General features: G+C 32.3%; 2 protein-coding genes across 5 annotated transcripts; both read right to left on the bottom strand.

Moving 5' to 3' along the window:
• Positions 1 to 502: 502 nt before the first annotated feature.
• LOC133297384 (uncharacterized) lies at positions 503 to 6,942 on the bottom strand. Of its 2 annotated transcripts, none has more exons than XM_061496511.1 (6): positions 6,635 to 6,942; positions 6,326 to 6,518; positions 5,219 to 5,305; positions 4,050 to 4,436; positions 2,541 to 2,703; positions 503 to 1,637 (listed from the first exon to the last, which is right to left on the bottom strand). In XM_061496511.1, exons 1-6 carry the CDS (start codon positions 6,703 to 6,705, stop codon positions 673 to 675), a joined length of 1,866 nt encoding a protein of 621 aa, XP_061352495.1. In that variant the 5' UTR covers positions 6,706 to 6,942; the 3' UTR covers positions 503 to 672. The 2 variants fall into 2 exon arrangements, with proteins under 2 accessions (XP_061352495.1, XP_061352494.1); XM_061496510.1 differs by having other exon boundaries at positions 503 to 1,643.
• Positions 6,943 to 11,367: 4,425 nt separating this feature from the next.
• LOC133297377 (NADPH--cytochrome P450 reductase) lies at positions 11,368 to 19,776 on the bottom strand. Of its 3 annotated transcripts, none has more exons than XM_061496501.1 (18): positions 19,169 to 19,776; positions 17,969 to 18,016; positions 17,723 to 17,799; positions 17,565 to 17,626; positions 17,342 to 17,421; positions 17,228 to 17,264; positions 16,588 to 16,657; positions 16,302 to 16,496; positions 16,125 to 16,217; positions 15,275 to 15,500; positions 15,033 to 15,116; positions 14,778 to 14,929; positions 14,592 to 14,688; positions 14,278 to 14,427; positions 13,532 to 13,609; positions 13,313 to 13,435; positions 13,121 to 13,234; positions 11,368 to 11,803 (listed from the first exon to the last, which is right to left on the bottom strand). In XM_061496501.1, exons 1-18 carry the CDS (start codon positions 19,460 to 19,462, stop codon positions 11,723 to 11,725), a joined length of 2,061 nt encoding a protein of 686 aa, XP_061352485.1. In that variant the 5' UTR covers positions 19,463 to 19,776; the 3' UTR covers positions 11,368 to 11,722. The 3 variants fall into 3 exon arrangements, with proteins under 3 accessions (XP_061352485.1, XP_061352483.1, XP_061352484.1); XM_061496499.1 differs by having other exon boundaries at positions 17,342 to 17,428; positions 17,569 to 17,626; positions 17,957 to 18,016; XM_061496500.1 differs by having other exon boundaries at positions 17,957 to 18,016.
• Positions 19,777 to 23,453: the final 3,677 nt, after the last annotated feature.

Genomic DNA, 23,453 nt, shown 5'->3' on the forward strand with positions numbered 1-23,453 from the left:
AGTTGATAAACCTCAACAGTGCATTTTTGCACTTGATTCTCAATTGCTGGGCAAAAGAGATTAGTGGGCAAGTTTTTATAAATCCTCTATCAAACAAAGACAACATCAATTCCCAAACTCAGATGGACGGACATCTCCAGCAAAAATTTCAACCAAACAGAATACTCGATGTGACAGAGGAGAGAGAAGAGAGTAAAGAAAAAAAAAAAGAGAAAAAAATTCCTCCCACATGACACCCCTAATCCTTATCAGGTTTAGGCAGGGTAAATTCATGTCAAAAAATTTCATTACATATGTCTAAGAAATTAAATCCAACTATGTCTAGAAAATTTAAAATGAAAAAGCGATTGTTGTTATATCTGGGAAAAAAATAAAATAAAATAAATAACAAAATTTATTGGGGAAGGCAATTATTGAAAAATTAAATTTTAAATCTGGGAAAAAGACATTTTGTAAAAATCATTCTACAACTCATCTAGTAAAAACTTGTAAGACATCAAAATATATTAATTGCTAAGCAAGATTTTTTAAAAAAAAAAATACTATAACGTATCAATGTTCCACAAATTCTTAAAAATACTTATAATTCCACCGCAAGTTTCTTTTGGAATTAAAAAAAAAAAAAAAAACTATTCATTTACATATATTAGTCAACATCACAACCAGTTGTTACTAACTTGACAATTCCAGACCTTGACTGCATTCATCTAATACCACACTTGCCAAATTTACCTGGTTCACGTTCATGTTCTGATTGTCAGAACTTCCATTAATTGAATTTGTCCTCTTATCATGGTCTAAATCTTGATTCCCCTTGTCCAGGTTGTTATTCTCATTAATTTCCATACTGAATGTAAAATTTGAATTCTTAACCGCTCCTGTCTCTTCACATTTCCCTAGATTTTGTGGAACTGCTTTATCTTCGGAAATATCCTCACTTGTAATTTTCACAAGAGACACGCTCTTAACTTTATCAAAATCTATACTCCCCTTATCCAGTTTGGTATCTATTGCCATGACACGATTCTCAGCAGTAAATGTAGAATTCTCATCTTCTTGCACCATCTCTTTTGGTGTAGGAATAGTATTAAAAGCTTTAAATTTTTCTGTGGGATTAACTTGTTTCAATGGAACTTCTTCAACCACAGAGGTAACTGATTTGTCATGTCGAGACAAAGTTGTAGCTGAATTCTCCACCTTATATGAGGCGCCTTTTACTGTACTAGAGCATGATCCAGGAGATATGACAGCAAGGGCAGAAGCAGCAGTTGAACTGGTGCAAACATAAGGTACATTTGATTGAACCTTTGGGTTGTTAGGCAAGCCACCAGACACGGATGTCTTTGTCAAAGAGTTGCCTGTAACTATAACATTTCTTGCTTGAGCAACCTTATGTTGTGATCCAGTATTTAATGGGGAAACAACTGTGGTAGATTTTACAGAAGTATTTGGCATTGGATTACACTTTGGGATTGATTTTCCAGAGACTAATTTAGGTTTTGCAGAGGAACCACAAGATCCCAGCAAAGCTTGTTGAGATGGATGCTGAGATGGTGGTACAAAGCTGTTGTGAACCGTTGAACCTTCTGTGGCATTGCAAGTTTGCACTTGATTTTTAATTGATGTGGATGTCCTAGCTGCAACTATGTAAACCATAAATTATTCAAATGTCTTGAGTTATAAACAGCACATTCTCAAGAAGATTCATGTATCAATATTGCCACCATCCTATACTTTTGAAGCATAATTAAATAAATAATTCTTTAACTAAGAATTAACAAAATTAAAAAAAAAAAACAAAAATTTCATTATGCTAGTCACATTTTAAAAGCCATAAAAAGTTCAAAACAAATAAATAAATAAACAAAAACTTTTCCAAAGAGCTCTATTTTGTGTTCAGGACAATGTTCTTCATTTGACTTTATGAGTGATTTTTCGCCAAGACAATTTCCTGTTCCTAACTGGTGTTCTTGTTATATCTTTCATTTTTCCTATTTTTTGTCTTCTTTTATGCAGCAATGTCTCTTTTCATGAACATGGATCATATAATATAAAAGGAAAAAAAAAGCCCAAAGCTCAAGGCTCCGTGACCCTGCGAGGATAAAGGTGAAAGTCAATAATACGCAGTCTTACCATTGCATTTGGCAAATAGACTATTTTTTACATTCAAACCTGTGACCTTTCAATCACAAAAAAACAACATTACTATTGCTCAAGCTCGCCCTCATTTACGAAGCGAGATTAGAAAAGCCACTATGATACATTAATAATATGCAGCCAGAAGACACACATGAAGTGAAAAAAGCAATACTATCTGGTAGTCTTGAAAAATTAGGAAAGCCACTAAGCTAATCCGTTAACCAGAGCCACTTAAAGTAATGTTGAGAATCATTGAACATGAGACTCAGTTGATAGTTAGGGACTCAGAAAACACAAAAAAAAAGGAAAAAATATCAACACACAAAAATAGCAAATTCAGGTATTTGATTAGCATGAAACTAAATTAAAATAAACCATGAAAGAGTCAAAAGACAAATTACCAGGATCAGTCATTCCAGGAGCAGTTAACTTTTTGAATGGCATATCAAGGGCTAAGGATAAAGAATGACGAGTTGCCAGTTGTTCAGCAGTAGTATATTGTGTGCTGGTCAAGATGGTTCCTGAATTGGCACTGCCATCTTTCTTACGTAAAATGCTCCACCTCTGGAAGTATTTTGACAACCCATAACAATATGTAGCACAAAAAGTAAATAACAATACAGGTAAAATGGAACAATTATTAAATCACATTAATATTCACAAAACACTTAATACAGATTCATTTTACTAAGATCTAAGCATCACATAAAGACTTTCCATATGAGAAGTTATTTGAAGAGTTGGACATGTAAAACTCCGTTGCCGGGATTTGAACCCGGGAAAACTGGGTGATACCCAGACATCCTGACCTGACTAGATGACAACGGATTAAAATATATTTCAATGCCATCAGTCACCAAATTCCAATCAAACATAACATCCACAGAAAGACAAGCATCATGTGTCATGCAAAAATACATACTCTTTCCACTGACAATTTTCCTTTCATCCTTTTAGAATAGAGGAGGGAATGGATGACACGCTTAATACATAATGTACAATTACACCAAAAATGGTCAGTTTTGAACTGACCCAACTCTAATAGCTGCACAAACAAGCTAAAGTACCATCTCCCAACAATAGAGCTGGCTGATATAGATCTCCTACGTTTGATGAGGGAATAAGATTTCAGCTAAACAAAGATAATTTATTTGCATCTAAGTCAAGTGGTTAATCTATCTATAGGATACCAAGGATTATGACCTCCTAGCAATATTTTACTTCAAACAATGCCTACCATTATTATTGAAATAATCAGTGTGATAACATAAACCAGAATGAATTTTCATAAACATTCATGGTTAACAAATTGATTGCTTTAAAAGTATCCACTTAAAAGAGAATGAGGTTTTCAATTAACTCACTACAAGGAACAAGCACAAGACTAAAACCTCAGGGATCATACAATAATTTCAACTTAGTTTTGAATTTTAGGGAAAACCAGACTGATATCCAAATATAATGCATTGAAGTACATATAATAGATATTGGTGATATGCAAGGTCCAAGACAAACTAAACTTGATAGATTATATGACGCAGGATCCCAGGATCTTCATACTTCATCAATTACAATTGCCAAAAGGTACTGTTCTAGGCTAGACCACCAAGTGTGCTAACACAAACACATTACAGAAAGTGATATTAAAGGGGGGAAATGTAACTGATTTTAAAATAAAGAACATAACTTTGAAGAATTTAACCCCTTATTATCTTCTCGTCTCTAACACTGTTCTTACACTATTCTTCGCCACCCTGATGGACGTCATTTGCAAATACTTCTAACTACTAATCAAAAGGGTTAATGATGAACATGTTGCCTTACATGGACCATCAATGAAATATTCACATGCATATTAATGATAAGAGTGGATAATGGTCACATAATTCAAATTTTTTTAGGAAAACCACCTGAGCCAACTGTGTAGGACTTCTCTTAATAGGAAAGTTGTCTCCTTTTGCCATGGTTGCCCAATTCCCTTCACCCCATTTCTGAACAGCAGCTCGTAGCTGCATGTCCTCTTCCTCTGACCATGCTTTTCTTTTTCTTTTTGAAGCCATGTTGCCACCAACTGATCCCTTGGTTTCTATACCGTCTGTTGATGATGCAGTTGGCAGTGTCTGCCTCTGAACAGTAACGGGGAAAATAATGTTTGAACCTTGCATCAAATTATTGGGCTGTGAACTTTCGTTAGGAGTCCTAGATGAATGGCAAACTGGAACATTTATAGTCAATGGAGCCTCAATTGTTGAGCTACTAGGGGTAGATTCACTTAGCGTACGAGAAGCAATCATTACCTGATGGAAAAAAATTTCCCAAAAACACTTTTAAACATTGAAACTGTAAAGAGAATTCAGTTATTCTACACAATATGGGGGTAATATATTTGGATAAATTAACATCATTGGGCTCTATCAAAAACCAAAATTTCAGTAAAACCATTTAAAGCAAAATATTTTTTATCGGTTTCTTCTAATACTTTGTCAAGTCTTCCTCTACCCATTTTAATCAAACTATCTTTCACTAGATCCACTTTTCTCAATGGAACCTCTACTGGTCTTCTCATGTGACCACAAACCACCTTAGGTAACTTTCTGTCATCTTGTTATTTTCTCCTTTATAGCTCTACATCAAGTTTCTCTCATGTACATTCATTCCTAATCTCATCTTTTTCATGTCACCTCCTCAGCATTCTCATCTTCACTACACTTATTTTCCCCCCTCTTGCTGGCACTTTACTGCCTAGCATTCACTACCATACAGCATTTCTAGTCCTATAGTTGTCTGGCAAAGGTCAGCCATCTCGCAGTTGAATATTAATCTGATAGAGTCGTATTTGTTACTATAATTATAAAGCTTCCCACAATCAGAAAGTAATTTGCAAAATTAAATGTGTAGTTCTATTAGAATGTTTGCTATAAATAAATAAAAAATTGGAAAATGTGCCCGTAATACTATTTCATTTGAATATAAGTCTAATCATATATCATCAAATAAGTAAGATGTAACTAGCTAAGGCATGAACCCAAGGCCTAACATATTCAGATAGAATGTAATAATTTGGGGCAAGTATTATCACCTTCACACATGCTGAAGCCTCCGATGCAGATTCCACACTTACAGGGGGTAATGCTTCCATTTCACAGTCTAGGTCACTATCATCATCCTGCAAGTAAGACTCCAAATAAGTCTGAATACAAAAAATTACAACCCTAATCAAGGAATCTAAGAACAAGTTTCAATGAAAAAACGACAGCACATCAGATTTTGCAAAACTAATCTGAGAATAGCAATTTGAAGAGTAAAGATGGCAATACAGGTAACCAGTGGCCATGCCTAAAATAATATACAGATAATTGACAAGTTTATTATTTTCTGCCACGGTGAATATCCATGTTAAGAGGCCGAGCCTAGAAGTAGTAAAACTGCTCCTTTGTAATTGAAAAGTTACGAGTTCGAATCCGGAAAATAGTCTCTTTGCAAATATCCATGTTGCTGATTTTAGGATAAGACTGCGTACAAATATTGCCCTAACCCTACGCTCTCTAATTTTATCCATGTTGCTGACATACTCAACTATAATCACTGGTTGAGTTACCGCTTGATCGTTAATAAATACATTTAACACAAATTTTGAACCAAAAAAGTATCAAAAGTAATTTTTATGCATTAAAATTTCAGCCAGTACGATGCCTTGAGATAATGTCTTTTAATATTAACTAAAACCTGATTGCATTTTAGACTTCAAAAGCATGTAAAATTGAATGATATCGCATATTAAAAAAGTTATCACACTTAATTCTTCATTATTTAGCACCTAATAGAATTTTTAGGTTGCTAAAGTAACCATTAAAGCTTCATAAGTATTTGGATGTTGGTGTAACACATCGTGCTTGGCAAACAAAAAAAACTTCTTAAACTATTCAAATGAAATGAACAGTAAATTCAGCATAAGTACATAACTAAATGCATAAAATAGCATGGTCACGGATAAACATTGCGTGAACATACATATACACCTGGAAAACTTATTTCAGATTTAATTATTGCAATATCTCATAATAATATGGTGATCATTGTCCGCTGATCAAACAGTAGAAGAAATAATAACTCCGAATCGGCAATGTTTTACTTAAATATATCAGCATAATTAGCAGAGTTCAGAAGTAAGGAGTGTGATGCAGACCAGAGGTTCAGCCCCGTCTTCGAAATTTTCCTCCAAGGCATCATGGTAAGCCAAGTGACGCCACAGCATCTGATACTCCCTGGCATTAGAAATCCCAGTCGAGGTTTTCTTGACCAAATCATTCCAATCAATCTTCGAATAAGGATAATTCGCCACTTCCTGAAGCAACGTTAACACTGTGGTTTCGTCATACCTACACAACTCAAAAAAAAAAAAAAAAAAAATCACCTTAAAACCCCCAAGGCACACACAGCTCATACTACAACACAAAATTAGGAAGAAAATAATAATAATAATAAAGAGAGAGACCTCAGCGTGAGAGCAGCAGCATCTTCCTCAGTGAAGGAGACCTTCTTGTTCTTCTGTTCCGGCATTGTCATGTCTTGGTTGAAGAGGAAGGAAGAGCAAATTGGAGGAAGAAGAACCCTAAACCCTAGGAAGAAAGAGAAAGAAAACTCCTAATCAGAGAGAGATTGATGGAGGAAAAAACGATGCCAATCGGAGAGAGGTTGTGACGTGCAGTGAATAAGAAGTGAGGGAGAGCGAGAATGAAACTGAAGGTGGAGATCAAACAGAGGATTGAGATTGTGCCAGTTGCCAGCTGAGTTTGTGGAGTAATTGATTATAGCTTAATAGTACCGTCATGCACAGTTGCACACCCCTTTTGGGGCATGATATATATAAACTATAGTACACGCGACACGACACGCTGACAAATTTTAAAAAATATCATATTTTAATAAGTTGTGACATATTTTGATATTAAATAAAAAATTTAATATATATAATATAATATATATTTAATACATATAAGAGTCCATAATAAGTCATATAACTAATCAAATATTTAAATTTCATAACATAAATATAAATATAAGTAATTTTTCATATTTTTAAAGTCAAATTTCATAACAGAAAAAAATTAATTTATAAATTATTTCTTTTATATTTAATTAACAAAATAAAATTAAGATTTAAAAAAAAAGTGTGTCCGAGCGTATCCGAGTGTGTCCCCAAATGTTGACCGCGTGTCTCCAAATATTGACTGCGTGTTAGAGAGTTGACCGCGTGTCGGACGCTTGTCCGAAGGTGTCGGATCGTGTCCGTGATCTAAAAAATTTATAATTTTTTATAATTTATATTTTCATCATTAATTTTATCAATTCAACAATTATAATTTATTAAATTATATTTATTGAAATTATAATTAAATAATAAATATAACTTAATAAATTATGATTATTAGATTAATAAAAATTAATAATAAAAATATATTATAAAATATTATAAGCAAAAATAGTTTGTAAAATTAATTCTATTTATCTTAAAATAAAAACTGGGGACAACCCTGTTTGGATTGGAATAACGAGCAAAGGCGTAAAGCATAAAAAAATAACAAAAATACCAGTGCAATTAATTAGAATTTTATTATTTTACTTTTATAATTGTATTATTTTTTGGTAATATATTTATGCAATCTCAATTCTCACGCCTCAGTTTATACTGATTCAATATTTTTTGATTTTGTTATCCAAAAATACCAGTGCAATACCCGTGGAGAAAAAAAAATCAAAATTTTGTTGAGGTCTGTCGTTGGTTAATCACTAAAAGAAAGAACCGTGTGTCAGTATTTTATGCAAATAAAAATTAATTATGTACTCTATAATTGATTATTTTCACCTACAACAATGCATACAGCATCAAAAGTGATGAAAATATGATACACAGATTGTCCTACCAAAGAGAAATCATCGAAAAATGAGGAAAAGTTATTGCGCTCAATATTATCCAAAACAATTATTACCAGTCATGGATGCGCTCAATCAATAATAAGATATCTTCATATAGAGTGTTGCGAAATCGGCAAGTATACCGATCGATCCAAGTAATAAAGTGATGAGAAAAAATCGTTCCCACGAGGATTAATGCATCAATTATTATTCTCACTATTCCCTCTAATTTGGATAATTCAATTTAATTGAGCCAATAATTTTTGAATTAAATATAAAAATAGTAATAAGATAAATATAAAAGAAGGTATGAGTAACTAAGATAAAGAAACTGAGCCATGATGTACTTCACCTCCGATCCTCCCTTATAATCCTAAATTAATTCTTATAATTAATTAATTGATTAACTCAGACAATTCATTTATTCCTTATTAAGTAATTACACCATAATGTCTTAGTATATTCAACTTTTTAACCCAACTAGAACACAGTGTCCTAGTGATTCTTCTGCAATCTATGTAAGTTTCCCTTGTCAGAATTAAAACCTCAATATCTCTATTGTGAGTTCTAACCTTCAAAACCCTATAATAGAGCGATCAATTCTAAAATGGTTATGAAAAAAATTCATTCAGGTAGAATAAAACTAATTAAATTAAAACAATTATAAAAATAATTTAAAACATATAAAGGATTCACATTGGATTTATGATCTCAACTACAAAAGAAAATTAGTTAGACATAATTGTCTTAAACAAAATAAAGAAACAAAAAGAAGAAGAAATCATAAAGAAGAAGAAGAATCAATGTTGTTCAGTCTCCTTCAAACTCCTCTCTCTCTCTGAAATCTCCAACTCTAGTATCTGGTGTTCTCTTCCTTCTTCTGTCGAATTGTGAATTTGTGTTTCCTCCTCTCTCTCTCTCTCTGAAATCTACGACTCTAGTATCTGGTGTTCTCCTCCTTCTTCTGTCGAATTGTGAATTTGTGTTTCTAAGAGATGCCTTTTTATAGGAATCAAACCATATATTTTAATTTTCCATAATATATTCAATGAAATCTTCACTAGAATCTCCTATTATATCTTTGATACAATCCTTCAAATATTCTTTTTTTTATTTAATGGAAACTTTCCTTAAAAATATTCAAACAAAGATTTGATAAGATCTTGAATGATTCAGAAATCCAAAACAACTCCACCTAATCTCTCCAATTTATCTTTTTATTGAGCTGAAATTTACTGCAAAATAAAAGAAATCTTATGAGAATATCATTGAAAATAAAATAATAATTTAATTATAATTTTCATAACTTTTAATTACTTTTAAATCAATTTCATGCTCATATTCACCCTTAACACATAGTAAATTGGAGACTCATCATACAGCAATCCATATAACAGGAACAATAATGAGATGCATATTGTCTTACCAAATAGAAACGATCAAAAAATGAGTCAAAGTTCTTGTGCTCAATACTATCAAGCACATTGAACAGCACCCTACAAAGGCAAATGAAAAAAAAAAAACAAATATGCTACCAAAAAAAAAAAAACTGTGAATACAGTAGAAAATAAATCTTCTCATCTATATTAGTCTTCAATACTCTTCGTTGATTCAACAATACTACAAAACGAAATCAATTAAAACACATGAATTAATTCTTTGTAAGCGTAAGTCTTCACATTTAGAAGACATGTAAAAATATTGACAAATCGCGGAATAGTTGGTAGGTTCGATTTTTGGTCACATGTTTATAAAAAATATTTTGTTAATAAAAGCAAAACCCGAAAAAATTAGTCTTCAGCTATTCATAATATTTTGAAGAAACTAAAAAAAAATGTAAAAACAATATTGCATTTGATCTGGACCATATTGGAGTTCACTCACTTATAACGGATTTCTTAAAATAAAAAATAAAAAAAAACCTATAACGGATCAAACCCAAGAAAAGTGTAGGATGTGTGCGTCCGTGAGGAAATAAATTTTCTGGTCCCTCTCTCTCCTCTTTCTTCCTCTCTCTCTCTCATCTCTTCTTCCCTTTCTCTTTATGGAGGACCAATGATTCTGGACCATTATATATTTGTTCGTCCGTGACGGACCAGAAATTTTATAATGGGGCGAAGATAAAATATTAAATTATAAGTGTTATTAATAATAATAGAATTGACTAATTGTTATAAGTATTTGTTAGAGAAAGGTTAACTATTAGTGTTAATAATCTTTGAATATTAGATAAATATTACTTTATATATAAAATTAAAAAATAAAAATTTAGAGAGCGACAACCGTTAATGCTCATCCTCCTTTCGGGTGTGTAATGTAGTGTGTATATTGTTCAATTCTCATTGTAATTCAAAAAAAAAAAAAAAAATCCACAAAAGAAAAGGACAAATAAAAGGCGAGGTGCGGTCGTACCATAAAAGAACCGTTGATTTGAAAGCAGTTGGGTTGTTTATAAAAAAATCGTTCTGGCCTCCCACAGCCAACTAGTTTTTCAATTAATCAAACTCAATCGGTTTTGAATTCAAATAAACTGATTGCGTACTTAACTGAACTGGTTCAAATAAAAATAAAATAAAATCAGTTCTTTAAACCAAATCGATTTAAATCAACTCAATTCAATTCTGTGAGAAATTCAGTTTAATTCGAAAAACCTGTTAATTGATCTTGAGATTTCAGCTTTCTTTTTCATGCAGTTTTTTACAAAGTCTTTCCAGTTTCCACCGATAAAGTCGCATAGCTTCCACAGTTGTAGTAGCTATTGATTTGGAAAACTTCGCTGCCCTAAGAAGGAAAAGTCTCTCTGGCTTCCCTTGCTTTATTGCTCCCGCTTTTCACATTATAGCTAAAATTTGAAACACGGTGAATCGTACAAGCTACTACGATAAAGAAATACTTTTTTATGGATATATACAAAATGAAAATTTAAAACATCATGCACAGTTGTAAGATGAAGATTTTAAGGTATTACACTCAAAATATTTAAAGAGTAAATATTCTTTTTGATCCTCAGCAAATTTTACAGTGTCCGCTTTAATCCATAGCAAATAAAAAGACTATTTGTGATTCTTAAAAAATTCAAAATGGATCCATTTAGTTAAAATCGTAGTCCCTCATAAATTCAAAAAAGACTCACATTAGTCCCTCAAAAAGACTAAAATGAGTCCACTTTAAATTTCTTAGGAACCACGAATAGCTTTTTTATTTACTAGAGACTAAAGCAGGTATCGTGAAATTTGCTGAGAACCGAAAAATGTATTTACTCTTCAAACAAACTTGTCTCCAACGCAGGAAGATACAGTGTTGAACATCAACTGTACTTTAAAAAATACACAAGTTTCATTAATAAAATAATTATTCGTTACCAATTCCTATACTTAATAATACATGACCATCCACTGTAACCTGTATGTGTTGTTGACCGATCTCTGAGACTAACTACCATACAGTCCCCTAAAAATAATCCTAGTCCGAAGGGCTCTAACCTATCATAATAAGAGAATATAAAGATAACAGAAAAGAAAAAGACAAATGTTCAGAAAATCATTTCTTCTCAAGGAAACCTGTTTAGCCTCCACCGTCAGTGTCCCAAAATTCCGTAAAAGCAGTGATTAATCTCAAAAATATCCTTCAGCCAATCTTGAATTTAACATATGAACAATCAGAAAAATCACCAGACATCCCTAAGGTAACGTCCATCCATCTGAAGTTTTTTCACCATAGCCTCTGCTTTTGATGAGTCCACATTTTCCTGAAATTTCAATCCAGAAACATGGTTTTTAAGACAGTTTCATACAATTAGGTATGGAGTATATGTGCTGTTGCAACATAAAATACACGTTGGATTGGAGAGTCAGAAGAAATACAGTACCGCAAATTATGTGCTTTGCAAAAAGACTTTAAAAGGATGTGTAATTTAAAGATGAAGATTGACATTGTCGGATCCCTAGAAATACTAAAAACACTATAAATGTAAACACAGCATATACAAGTCTGACAGAATCAGCAAACGAAATACGTAGGTGGACAAAGCACCTCTCTCACATACTCAAGTTGTGAAAGCTAAAGCTAAAAAGGAAAGAAGAGGGAACTAATCATACCCATACATGCATGTGTAATATGCATAAGGATAGAACGAAGTTACAGTAGATAGTTTTTTCGATATCATTTTTTAAAGCCCTTTTTTGTTGGGAGAGAGAATTCTTACAAAAAGGCACCGCAAACAAAAACTGACACAAAGTCGTGGAGTCATAAAAAAGAAGCTGAAGAAGAAATCCTTTTTTATCTCAAATAAAAACCTTTTTCAAACTTTCAATAGCAAGCATACTATTGATTTGTCCAACAGTTTCTTCAGTGTCATTGCACCAAAAAACTCCCCAATTTTAAATCTCTACCACTATATGGTAAAAACCACTTTGGTGCTTTTTAGGGAACACTTATATTATGGGAAATAATCGAATTTTATTTTTTTGTGTTTTCTAAAAGCACTCTCAAGAAGTTGCCAGAAAGAAGTGACTATTTACTCCAAACACAAATTTGTTGAAATATTCACATGCCTACACGTAGAAGAATGTTCTAGTCTTCCTTCCACATTTGAAATACTAAACACTCCAACAAAAGGATAGTAATCCCAACAGAAAATGACAGAACTGTACAAGTTCATATTAATAAGCTAATTCATTAAGAATTTTCACCTAAAAGCCAAAGAGCTTTGGTGTCTATTGGAAAGCGCAAACACAGCTGAATAATTTAATACTGAAATTTTCACCAAACAGAGAGTAATATCTGTATTTGTACTCCGAAAACAAAAGCCTAAACATCAGGTACGATGCAAATCACCTCCACAATCACATAAATATACTATTATACTCACTGCTGAGCAATATTATTAATGTGAATCTGTTTCAGGAAAAGAGGCCTAAGCAGAAGATACAAAAACCTCTGCTTTTATTTTCTCACACGATTCAGTTCTTTGAAATCAATAATCTTTATGCATGTTAAGGAACAAGAAAAGTTGACACTTTCATGTATTCCGCAAGAGAGAGGGATGATGAAAGACAATCAGAACCTGCTGCTGGACAATGGTATGAAGAGTTCGATGAACATCTCTGGCCATACCCTTGGCATCACCACAGACATAAAGATAAGCTCCCTGAGAAATCAGACTCCACAGGTACGCTGCCTGCACATATGAAAATTGATGCAATAAATAATTTATCTAGTAACATTCGTTCCATACTAGGCCACTACTAGAACTTACTTTATTCATCATCTTGTGTTGAACATACTCCTTTTCAGGCCCCTCTCTAGAGAATGCAACTATCAACTCTGACAGAGAACCTTGTTCCACAAAATTATTTAGCTCATCCTCATAAATAAAATCCTACACAAAGAAGAGAAATGCAGGACCAAGTTGAACACAAAGATCGTTGGTCTGAAAGTCAATTTGGATTGAAACTGCATTGAGCAATTAATTTACCATTTGACGGTTCCTACATCCAAAGAAGAGTAATGCAGGACCCAGTTGAACACCATCCTCTTTGAGAGCAAATCTTTCCTGGGTAAATCAAAGATAAAGGAAGAATTAAGAACAAGTAGATGCTTATAATAATAATTTCATTTCACTGAATCATGTCAATCAGGAAAGGGATTTGATTAACAATTTTGTAATTTAGGGTTTATTAATTATTAATTTAGCTAAAAGTTAGGGTTTTCCAATAAACTACATGCCTGTTTGGTAAGGCTGTGAAATTATTTTTTTATATAATTTTGTTTATATCATAAAATGCTTCTATAAAAGCACTATGAAAAAGAAACAATTTGGATTTAAAGAAAAAACTGCTTCCACTTTTGCTTCCTATGAAAAGCACCACCGTTGCTTGAAAACACTTTTAGCTCTGTATCTTGAAAAGTTAAAAAAAAAAATCCCTTTTTTTTAGGCTTATAAGTACATGATGTTGATTTCACAACACAGCAAACAAGCCCAAAGACTGCAAAATGGAGCTTTCTGATCATAACAGTATCAAAATTAGGAACTTTGTATTCTGGTACAAAATTGTGGTTGATTATTACATAATTACATATTTGATGCCAATTTTTCTCTTCAATATTTCACTTCCTATTCTACCCCCAACCTCCTCTTCATTCTATTTTGTCACTATCTAACAATCTCATTTAAAAATAAATAAATAGAAAACTATACATATCAATAACATATTCACATACCTGTAAAAATCCCCTGAAAGGTGCCAAGCCAGTACCAGGTCCAATCATAATAATGGGAATTGAATGATCAACTGGTAGCTTGAAATTTGATGGCCTAATAAAAATAGGAGCCCAGCTACAGTCACGACTTTTCTCTAAGGGAATAGCATTCTGATCATTCATTAGAAAGTTAAGTTAGATATAGCATAGCATGACTAGGTATTACACCCGAGGGGAAGAAGGGAGAGAGAGAGAGAGAGAGGGGGGGGGGTCCAAGATGTAGAAACAGGGAGAATTTGATTGCATGAGAAGGGTATCAAATTGCAAATTGCTACCTTCATCCAGGTTGAACATACTCCTTTGTGAATTCTTCCAGTGGGAGTTGGACCATACACCAAGGCACAAGTTACATGCACCCTCTGTGGGGCAAACCTGAACAGTCAAAATAATGCAATATTATTTCTTGGCCAATTATATTATAAAGCTTCATTTACATATTTTAGATAGGATAAGAAAATCACCTAGGAGAGGATGAAATAGAATAGTAACGAGGCTGTAAACGAGGGGCTACTGCAGCAAAAAACACCCCGAGGGGAGGTTTTGCTGATGGAAATTCAGCCATCACCTCAAGGAGACTTCTCTGGCTTCCAACTACCCATTTAGAGTACTCATCCTGGAAACCAAAAATTGAAAACCATCATTAAAAAAGGGAGGGGGGAAGATAAATCAGACTTGAAAACAACAGACAGAAACAGTATGAGCAATTTTTTTTTTACCTTCCCCTGAGGGGATGAGAGAAACTTTAACCTTTCTGCTTCACTAGGGTCAGAAGCATGAGCAGCTAATGCAACTAAAGCAGCCTGAAAGAGAAGCATGCTAACTATTTCCTCATTTTTTAAAATAAAACAAGGACAAATCCCAACTGAAACACACTCTTATAATGAGTCAAACCAATTATGTACATAATAAGAAAAGAGAAGGAAATGGTAAGCACATGAAGTGAAGATCATATAAAAACCTTTCGTGGGGGATTCAAGAGATCAGCATAATGTGCTAATGCAAAGCGCAGCATGCACGGACCAGGAAAAGGAGGGAGCAGAGAACCTCCTAGGGAAGTGCCATCCTCATTATCAGTATGAAGAGAAAACAGCGAATCTAAATTCTGACCCAATAATTTCCCAGCTTCTTCAACAGTTTCATTACAGTTCTCAGCATAAACACCCACATGGTCTCCAGTTTCATATCTGGGAAAGATCAGACAAAAGCCATCAACAGATTAGCTAAACAGTATCGGGTAATTAGGACAGGATATGATAGTTGCCATCTACTTTGAGATGATAAAACATCAAACCATAAATAATTATTGATAACTTACACAACTTTTTATTATTCAATCTGTACAAGATTGCCATGCGTTTAAATCCATGAAATGCTTCATACACTTAACATCTTGACACTTTTGTACGGATGAAATCATTAACAATAAATTCCTCAGGGAATCTCACCCTTCTAGAATTTCACAGCTTCCCAGTCAGTACTTGAAAATTGTGAAATGAGGGGGAAAATCAGAGATAAAATTTGTTTCTTAGATTCTTTTTTATCTATAAAACCAACAGTTAACCGTTTCTTAGAATGACCAATTGAAATAATAATTATATCCCACCAGGACTCAATTGTTGAAATAATAATTATGTAATATCTTTAAAATAAGTATAAAAAAATTGTATAAAGATAATTATTAACAAAATATTTTTAAAGTCAATAAGAAACAAAATAATTATAATTGACCAATGTTGTTGTTCTTTTTTTTCTTGTTCACTAAGAAAAAAATTATATGGTTCTTTGTCAAAAAACACAGTCTAACTTACGTGATGCCAGACGCTGATATATCAAACTCCAAATGTATGCAAGATCGGTCAGACTGAGGTTTGTGAAGCTCCCTTTGAACAGCAACATTCACCCTTCAAGAAAAGAAACAGATTTGTTTTAGCCTTGTTTAGTAAGAATGGTCATAAAATGAGTAAGTACAACTCCAATCCAAGCACCTGCAAGGATGATGAATATCAAACACAGCATTCCCATTTGCCACATTGAAGTGTTTATCATAGGATGATGTGACAGTGGGGTCATGAATCACTACTCGATATTCAGGAATAGCAGCTGTATAGGGAGTAGACACAGTATTTACGTCATCCTCATCTCGGAGCAACTGGTCCAACTCAGGCCACAGAGATTCTTTCCTGCACAGCAAAAACAATGTTTGAAGTGCCAAAATAGCAGCAGCCACACTGTTTGATAGATGGATAGTACAAGCAAGAGGACTATGGTTACCAGGCAGAAAAATCATCCTCAATGGATTGATCATCATCACCTAGTCCAAGCTCAACAAGACGCTTTGCACCTGCAGCAACCACAACACTACATATAAGATATTTATGCAAAGTCAACAACTATTTTAACACTATTCTTAAGTCATATATATAAACTTCAGAACTTAGATACATGCTTTTACTCGCTATTCATCTGACTTAATTAAAAGCATTAAATATAAATCTGCAAGTATATAAAACTTCACATGATAGTCTGCTCTTAGGTTGTAAACAAACTAGAATTATGTAATTAAATTCCATTAGCCCAATGTATGTGCAGGCTAGAGTGTACACTTCATATATCTGGACAAGATACAATAATTTGATTGCCTAACAAATGACCTCTAGTATTTTATGCAAGTTTCAACAAATATTTTCATCTGTTAGACTTCTAGAAGTTGAACAAAAGGAAGTTGAACAATATATTAACTTTTTGGGGGAGGGGTGAAATAAAGCAAAAAAATATCATATGCACAAATGACAAAAATGAAAAGATATCATGATCATCAGTTTTAATTAATAAAAAAATGATACTGTGCAAATACAATGGAGCAGTTATCCAATTTAATACTTGGGAAAATACAGGTGATGAAATCACGTACCTTGTTCACTAAGATCTTCATCAACAACTTTACCTATCTGTTTCAAAAGAAAAACATCAGAATCAGATAATGAATTTTTTTGTAACTTAACAAAAATAAAATCATCTGATTTACCTTATTAAAATGTTCATATTGCCTGTTACCTAGGCCAAAAACTCCATATGTGAGCTGTTGAAGCCAGGTGCCCCTCTCATCTTTCCCCTAAAATTAACCCCACCCCCAAAAAAATAAATAAATAAATAAAATAAATCTTATAATCACTTTAAGAAAGCCATGATAGAAATATGAGAGAGAGAAAGACCTTAATCTAGGATTTGCTTAAAAGTTATATAACTACAAACCTCAGTAAACCATTTGTAGAATCTTGCAGCATTGTCAGTTGGTTCTCCATCTCCATAACTGCCATGTCAAGTCCAAATGCATCATATCCACCACATATTACAATAAATAAATGAATAAAATGCATTTCAACCATTTTATGTACATGAATCTTACGTTGCCAGCATAAAAAATGCAAGAGTCTCTTTCTTCAGCTTCTCCTGGTATTGATCATCATCCACTGCATAGTCATCCTAGTTCAAATTAAATACATCAGACACTTGAGCCAAAGCTATATTTTACAAATTGAACTCCCCTAGCGAGAAATCTAACATTTAAAAAAAATGAGTGGCCCAAAAATCTACAATCAGAATGGAGGGATTGCCAAAATTTTGTTTAAATCCAACTTACCAGGTCAACAACTTTGACAACTGCTTTTTCATACCTTGCCTTTATCTCTTCTGCCAATGCCTATAAAAAAAAAAAGCACAGTAATTATATAACACTTGAACATGACAACCAGTAAATTTAAAGGCAAGAGGGATTAAATTGGAGTGACCATTTCAAGCATTCTGGAAAGGATGGAAAGAGTTTTATCTTTACACAAAGTACAGTAGCATAAGCTGCAATCATTTCTAGCTAAATTTAGAATATTCACAATTGGCCAACTACAGTATTAGAAAAGGAAAGTGTTAACATTAGGAAAAACTTCACTCAAGAAAGGTGTTAACATTAGAAAAAGAAGAAAACACTACAGTATTTGACAATTTTGAATTAATTTCCCATATTATTTAACTGCTCGAGCATAACATTTTTATTTCACAAAACCCTAAACTGCTAACTGGTATGAGTCCCAATGATTGACATTATTGAACATTTTGACTATTTTACACTGTCTAATATAACAGTTAACAAGTTAAATGGCTGAACCTTTGGGATTTTCTACAGGTATCGATAAAAAGGCACGCCTGAAGCACCAGAGGTGTGCGCCTCATTAAAAAGGCAGTGTCTCAACCAGCAAGAGGCACTGACCCCTTCAGGCACCTAACCTCAGCACCTTTAGCATTACTTTTTGGCGCCTTTGACTAAAAGGAATTATTTTCAAATTGTCATCAACAACATCCTCACTCCTGGGTGTTTCCAAAAAGCCCTAATATAACAAAATGAAGACATTATACAAAAGCACAGGGTTGCTTGACATTAAAGAGCTGTCAAAAAGTAATAGTTTCACCATAAACATCACTATGGCCCAGGGTTAAAACTATGATATCTTCTTCCTTCAGCAAATTCAATTTCACAGTCACGAAAAACTGTAATGTTATTATTTGGCAAACATTTTAGACATACAGAAAAGTATATTCTCAAAAAAAAATTAGAATAAGAATAATCAGACAATCATAATAAAGCAACGATAAATAAACAAACTATAAGCTATAACTACGTTAAAGAACCCAAAGAACAATATTCTCTCTTTTAGAAGAATAAATTTATTTTTTATTTATTTTAAAATCCAGCGCATTCGATTCGACCATACCTAGAAACAATCCTCCAACATATTATCAACACAGAGAAAAGAAACAAGCGGAAAACAAGGATGCGCGAAACATGGAAAACGAAATATACCTTAGCAAAGCCCTCAGCAGTACCAGTCTGAGTACCGTAAAAAACAGTAACCTTAGTTTTGCCGGAGTCAACGTCAACATCATCGTCTTCATCGTCCACCAACAACTTAGGCACTATCACCGGCTTCAACTCCTTGCTCCGATCCGTTGATTTCTTCCACAAGAACACCAAAAGCCCAATTATGATGGCTGCGGATGTCGTCACGATCAGAACCAACGAATCGGAAACGGAATCGCCAAGTGAAACGCCCAGAACCGATTCAATGGTGCGCACCAAATCGGAATTGGAAGACATCGAGTCAACTCAGTCAAATCAATTCAAATTCAGAATAAGGTGTGTTTGGCGGTGTGGTCGATTTGCTCTCTGCTCCCCTAATCTGTAGCACTTAGCTCAAGCGCGTGAGAGAGAGAGAGAGAGAGAGAAGGAAGGAAGTAGTGGAGGACCCAACGAGAGATAGACCAGAAATTTTGGGCCACTTTCGATTTGATATCACGATATGTCGTTTTGGAGTTTGAGATTTTGCAGGTTGCAATTGGAGAGATAACGCAGCACAGCAGAGGAGGCCACTCGGCGTTGACAATTTGTCTTTGCGTTCGTTTATTTTTCCCTTGTTTGTGCCTCTTCAACTCATCTCACGAAAAATAAAATAAAAAACATGGACAACAACAACTACTACTTTTTCTACGTGAAAATAAATATATAAATAATTTTTTGTGTTTTAAGTTATCAAAAAAAAAATTGTGTATTATTTTCTATTATATCGTCCATAAAAGACTATAATTACTACCTCTTTTTTTTACTATCTCTTGTTTCTAAATCTTAACCATTAAACTAAAACTTATATTATATTGTTCTTATATTTAACGTTTTAAAAATTAAACTAAAACTTGTACTTACAAGAGTTTGAACTGGATTGGTTTATAAATGTCAGATTAAAAGCATAATATATTCACAGTTGAACTGATTCAAACTTGTACTAAAAAAAAAAAAAACTGATTCAAACAATCAATTAAGTTTAATATTTAAAATATTACTGACGTTATTCTCTTTTAATTTAATAGAACAATAAAAACGTAATTCTCAATACATGTTTCCCTGCAAGAGCAAGTATAAGAAAAAGTTTTTAAAAAAAAGTAGCTTGCAAAATATTTTGCTAAAAGAAAATAATAGTATATCTTCTTAATTTATGTACTATTTGGTTATTTAAAAAATAATATTAAATAAAAAAGCTTAAGTATATACTATTTTAAAAAATTAAAATAACTAAATATTTTATGTAAACGAATAGAAGAACTATTATAAAATTATGATAATATAGATATTTATTAAAAAGAATAATGTTGTATAATCCTTTTAAGAAATTATTCAAAATATACAGTAAAAAAATAATAATTTAACATGGTCGTTCAATAACTTGTCTTATCTTTAATAATTTTGATAAGGTTAAGACTTACTTGATATATCATTCCTATCAGATGATCTCTTAATACATTTTAAAATAATAATGACTTTTTATATTAACAATACATTAAAATTAATTTCACTATGCACTAAAAAAAATTGATTTCATTACCTTTTCAGTTGAAATATGTCCAATTTTACTTAGTTTTTAAAATACAGAATTTTGTTCTTTTTAAAATAATGGCCAATAAGAAGTTAGATCATTTATAAGCCGTTGCATTTTGTAGCATATTCCTTTCCATTGCCTAGATATACTTAAAAAAACACAAGTTCCGCTCATTATTTTTTTTCTTTGGCGAACGTTCTGCACGTGACGCAGTAATACAGGAATAATACATTTTTAATACCTTTAAATTAATTTTTCTCGTTTCTTGCTCACCAAAAGTCAAATAATTAATATAAGAAGCACAGATCTTCTGTTTCTACGCACTGAGGTCACAAATTAGCTCATAATTTCATTAATAATTCAAAGGTTTGTAACTTTCTATGCACTTAATTTTTATTTTATTTTTTATTTTTGTTTTCAATATATCTTTCGTCGATTCTCAAAGACTAATCCTTTCGAAGTAACACATACATTAAGTGGATAAATCTCTATAAAAAAACATTTTTTGTACACGGATCCCACTATCATCATGCTTAAAGAACAAGCTATCTTTGTTGGTTTCTATGGACTTAATTTTTGTATTAACTGAGTTACGAATCTTCAACAATTAGAAGTTAATCTATTGCCAGTATGAATTTTATAATTAATATATCACATGATTTTTTTAGGTGCTTTTTTTTTTTTTTTTTTTTTTGGTGAAAGGGTGCTTTTTTTATTAAAAGGAATTGAGGTGGTCAAACATGGGTCATAGATAACTCAGACGCACTTTGAGATCTCAGCTCTGTTTAAGCCCAGAGCAAAATACCATCGTCCTTTACGGGGTGTTTGATATCCAGATTCTTTTTGGGTTCTTAGAAAGCTGGCTATGGAAAATTGGAAGCCTGTGTTTGGTAACAGAAATAGTACACTTTTTTGGGAACAATGTTTTCTATTTTTTGCAGTTCATGTGTAAAAAGTGATATGGAAAAAATGTAAATCTCTATCGATTAGTTGGTTTATTGGTTTGCGCATGAAGTAAAAAAAATGACCAAAATATTATGGACGATAATAACCTTACTTTTTGGTGTACTATCTGTAATCTATTGTATTAAAAAATAAAGATGAGTTATTTTCGTAAAATAATCTCACATTCTCATTAATATTTCACAATTAATCAAACACACACTCAGTAAAATAAATCACAAAAATTCGAGAAAATTTGGTCATACTAAATAATTTTTTAGTAACATTCCAGCAAAATATATTTCCTATTATATTCTAATAATCTATTGTTTCCAGATAAATAAATAAATAAAAATTTTCTACCAAAACGCCCTTAAAATTTACCTAAGAATCAAACATACATCTTGTCAATCACTGAGGCGACTAGGTTCTAGGGCCTCAACCCGTGTGTTAATGATATTGAACCATATTTACGGTCCGTTTAGATAGACTTCAAAAAAAAAAAAAACTTTTTATTACTTGCAGTTTTTAGAATGAGTTTTTTAAAAATTAAAATTACTTTATGTTTGGATGAACATTGAACAACATAAAAAACACATTTAAATAAAAATATTATTTGGATATTAAAATTACAAACACTTTTTATATATAAAATTACTGAATATGGGATGATAGTGATGGTAGTAGGATGGAGTAGGATTGGAATAAAATTGAAAATTTTATAAAATATTTATTTTTTATTTTTTATAAACTAGACAAACTTGTTCGAGTCGAAAATATCCACGTCATGAAGAGACTATCTCTCCTAAAATAAATATTTTATATTCATAAAAACTTGAACCCAAAAGTAAAGAATTTAAATTTTTTCTAAAAGTTGCAATTCAAACATATAAAATTCTTTAAAAGGGTTTTTTTTCCTATCCAAACGCGCAGTTGATACATGACACGAAACAATGCTTAATAATATTTGCTAATTAAGATAGTATTAAAGTTATACATTGTATAAATTTCTATATTAATCAACATCGCGTCAAATATGATTGTATAATTTTATCTCATCTAATGTTGTTTGTATAGCCCTGTAAGTTCGCATAGAATAAAAAAATTTATGGACAAAAATACTATTATATATTAAAAAAAACTCTCAAAAAATATTTTTGCAATGATAATTGTCGAGATTAATAATCTAAATAATTGATATAATATAGACTTTTTTCAATCCCGAGCACGTATTTGCCAATTTTATTACAGAAAAGCATGTAAACCGTTATGATTAGCAGGAGCATGAAAGATAATTTACTCGGAATGAGATTCAAAGACGTTGCTAAAGCAAAATTGCGGTTTATGAATGGATATCAACAAGAAATTTTTGAGGAGGGGGTAGAAAAGTTTTATAATTAACCATTTCAATACAAAAACTTAAGGTGGCTGAAACTGATCAGGTGAGGAAATTTTTTTTAGTGCTACGGATGCATCGAATTTTCAGCGCATCTTCCACTCATAATTTGTCACGTATCTTACTTTTCATCAAATTATTCTCTTAGCTGATTTTAAAATAAATTTTATTAATGATTTGACAAAAATAAAACACATGTCACATTATAAGTAGAAGATGCATCGAAAAGTCGGTGCATTCGTAACACTAAAGATATTCTCTGAGGTGAGATGATATTTACATATGAAAAAATGAAGAGGGGAGATAAGATTGATTTAAAATTAAGTATTATATTTTTTTCTAATATAATACAAAATTATCCTATCATATTTTATCAAACC

The sequence above is a fragment of the Gastrolobium bilobum genome, unplaced genomic scaffold, assembly GCF_033153095.1.
Source record: "Gastrolobium bilobum isolate Gb01-03AN ecotype WA unplaced genomic scaffold, APGP_CSIRO_Gbil_v1 utg4067, whole genome shotgun sequence".
Taxonomy (NCBI): Eukaryota; Viridiplantae; Streptophyta; class Magnoliopsida; order Fabales; family Fabaceae; genus Gastrolobium; species Gastrolobium bilobum.

Bases quoted from the DNA above. Each gene is read 5' to 3' on its own strand.
- LOC133297384 (XM_061496510.1), bottom strand. From the start codon at position 6,705: ATGACAATGCCGGAACAGAAGAACAAGAAGGTCTCCTTCACTGAGGAA. The intron at 2,704-4,049 runs GTGGTTTTCCTA...AAATACTTCCAG, and splicing joins GTCCTACACAGTTGGCTCAG to AGGTGGAGCATTTTACGTAA. The intron at 1,644-2,540 runs GTAATTTGTCTT...TGGTTTACATAG, and splicing joins TCCTGGAATGACTGATCCTG to TTGCAGCTAGGACATCCACA.
- LOC133297377 (XM_061496499.1), bottom strand. From the start codon at position 19,462: ATGTCTTCCAATTCCGATTTGGTGCGCACCATTGAATCGGTTCTGGGC. The intron at 14,930-15,032 runs GTAAAAAAAAAA...TTTGGTTTCCAG, and splicing joins TCTCATCCCCTCAGGGGAAG to GATGAGTACTCTAAATGGGT. The intron at 14,428-14,591 runs GTAGCAATTTGC...ATGAATGATCAG, and splicing joins TATGTTCAACCTGGATGAAG to AATGCTATTCCCTTAGAGAA.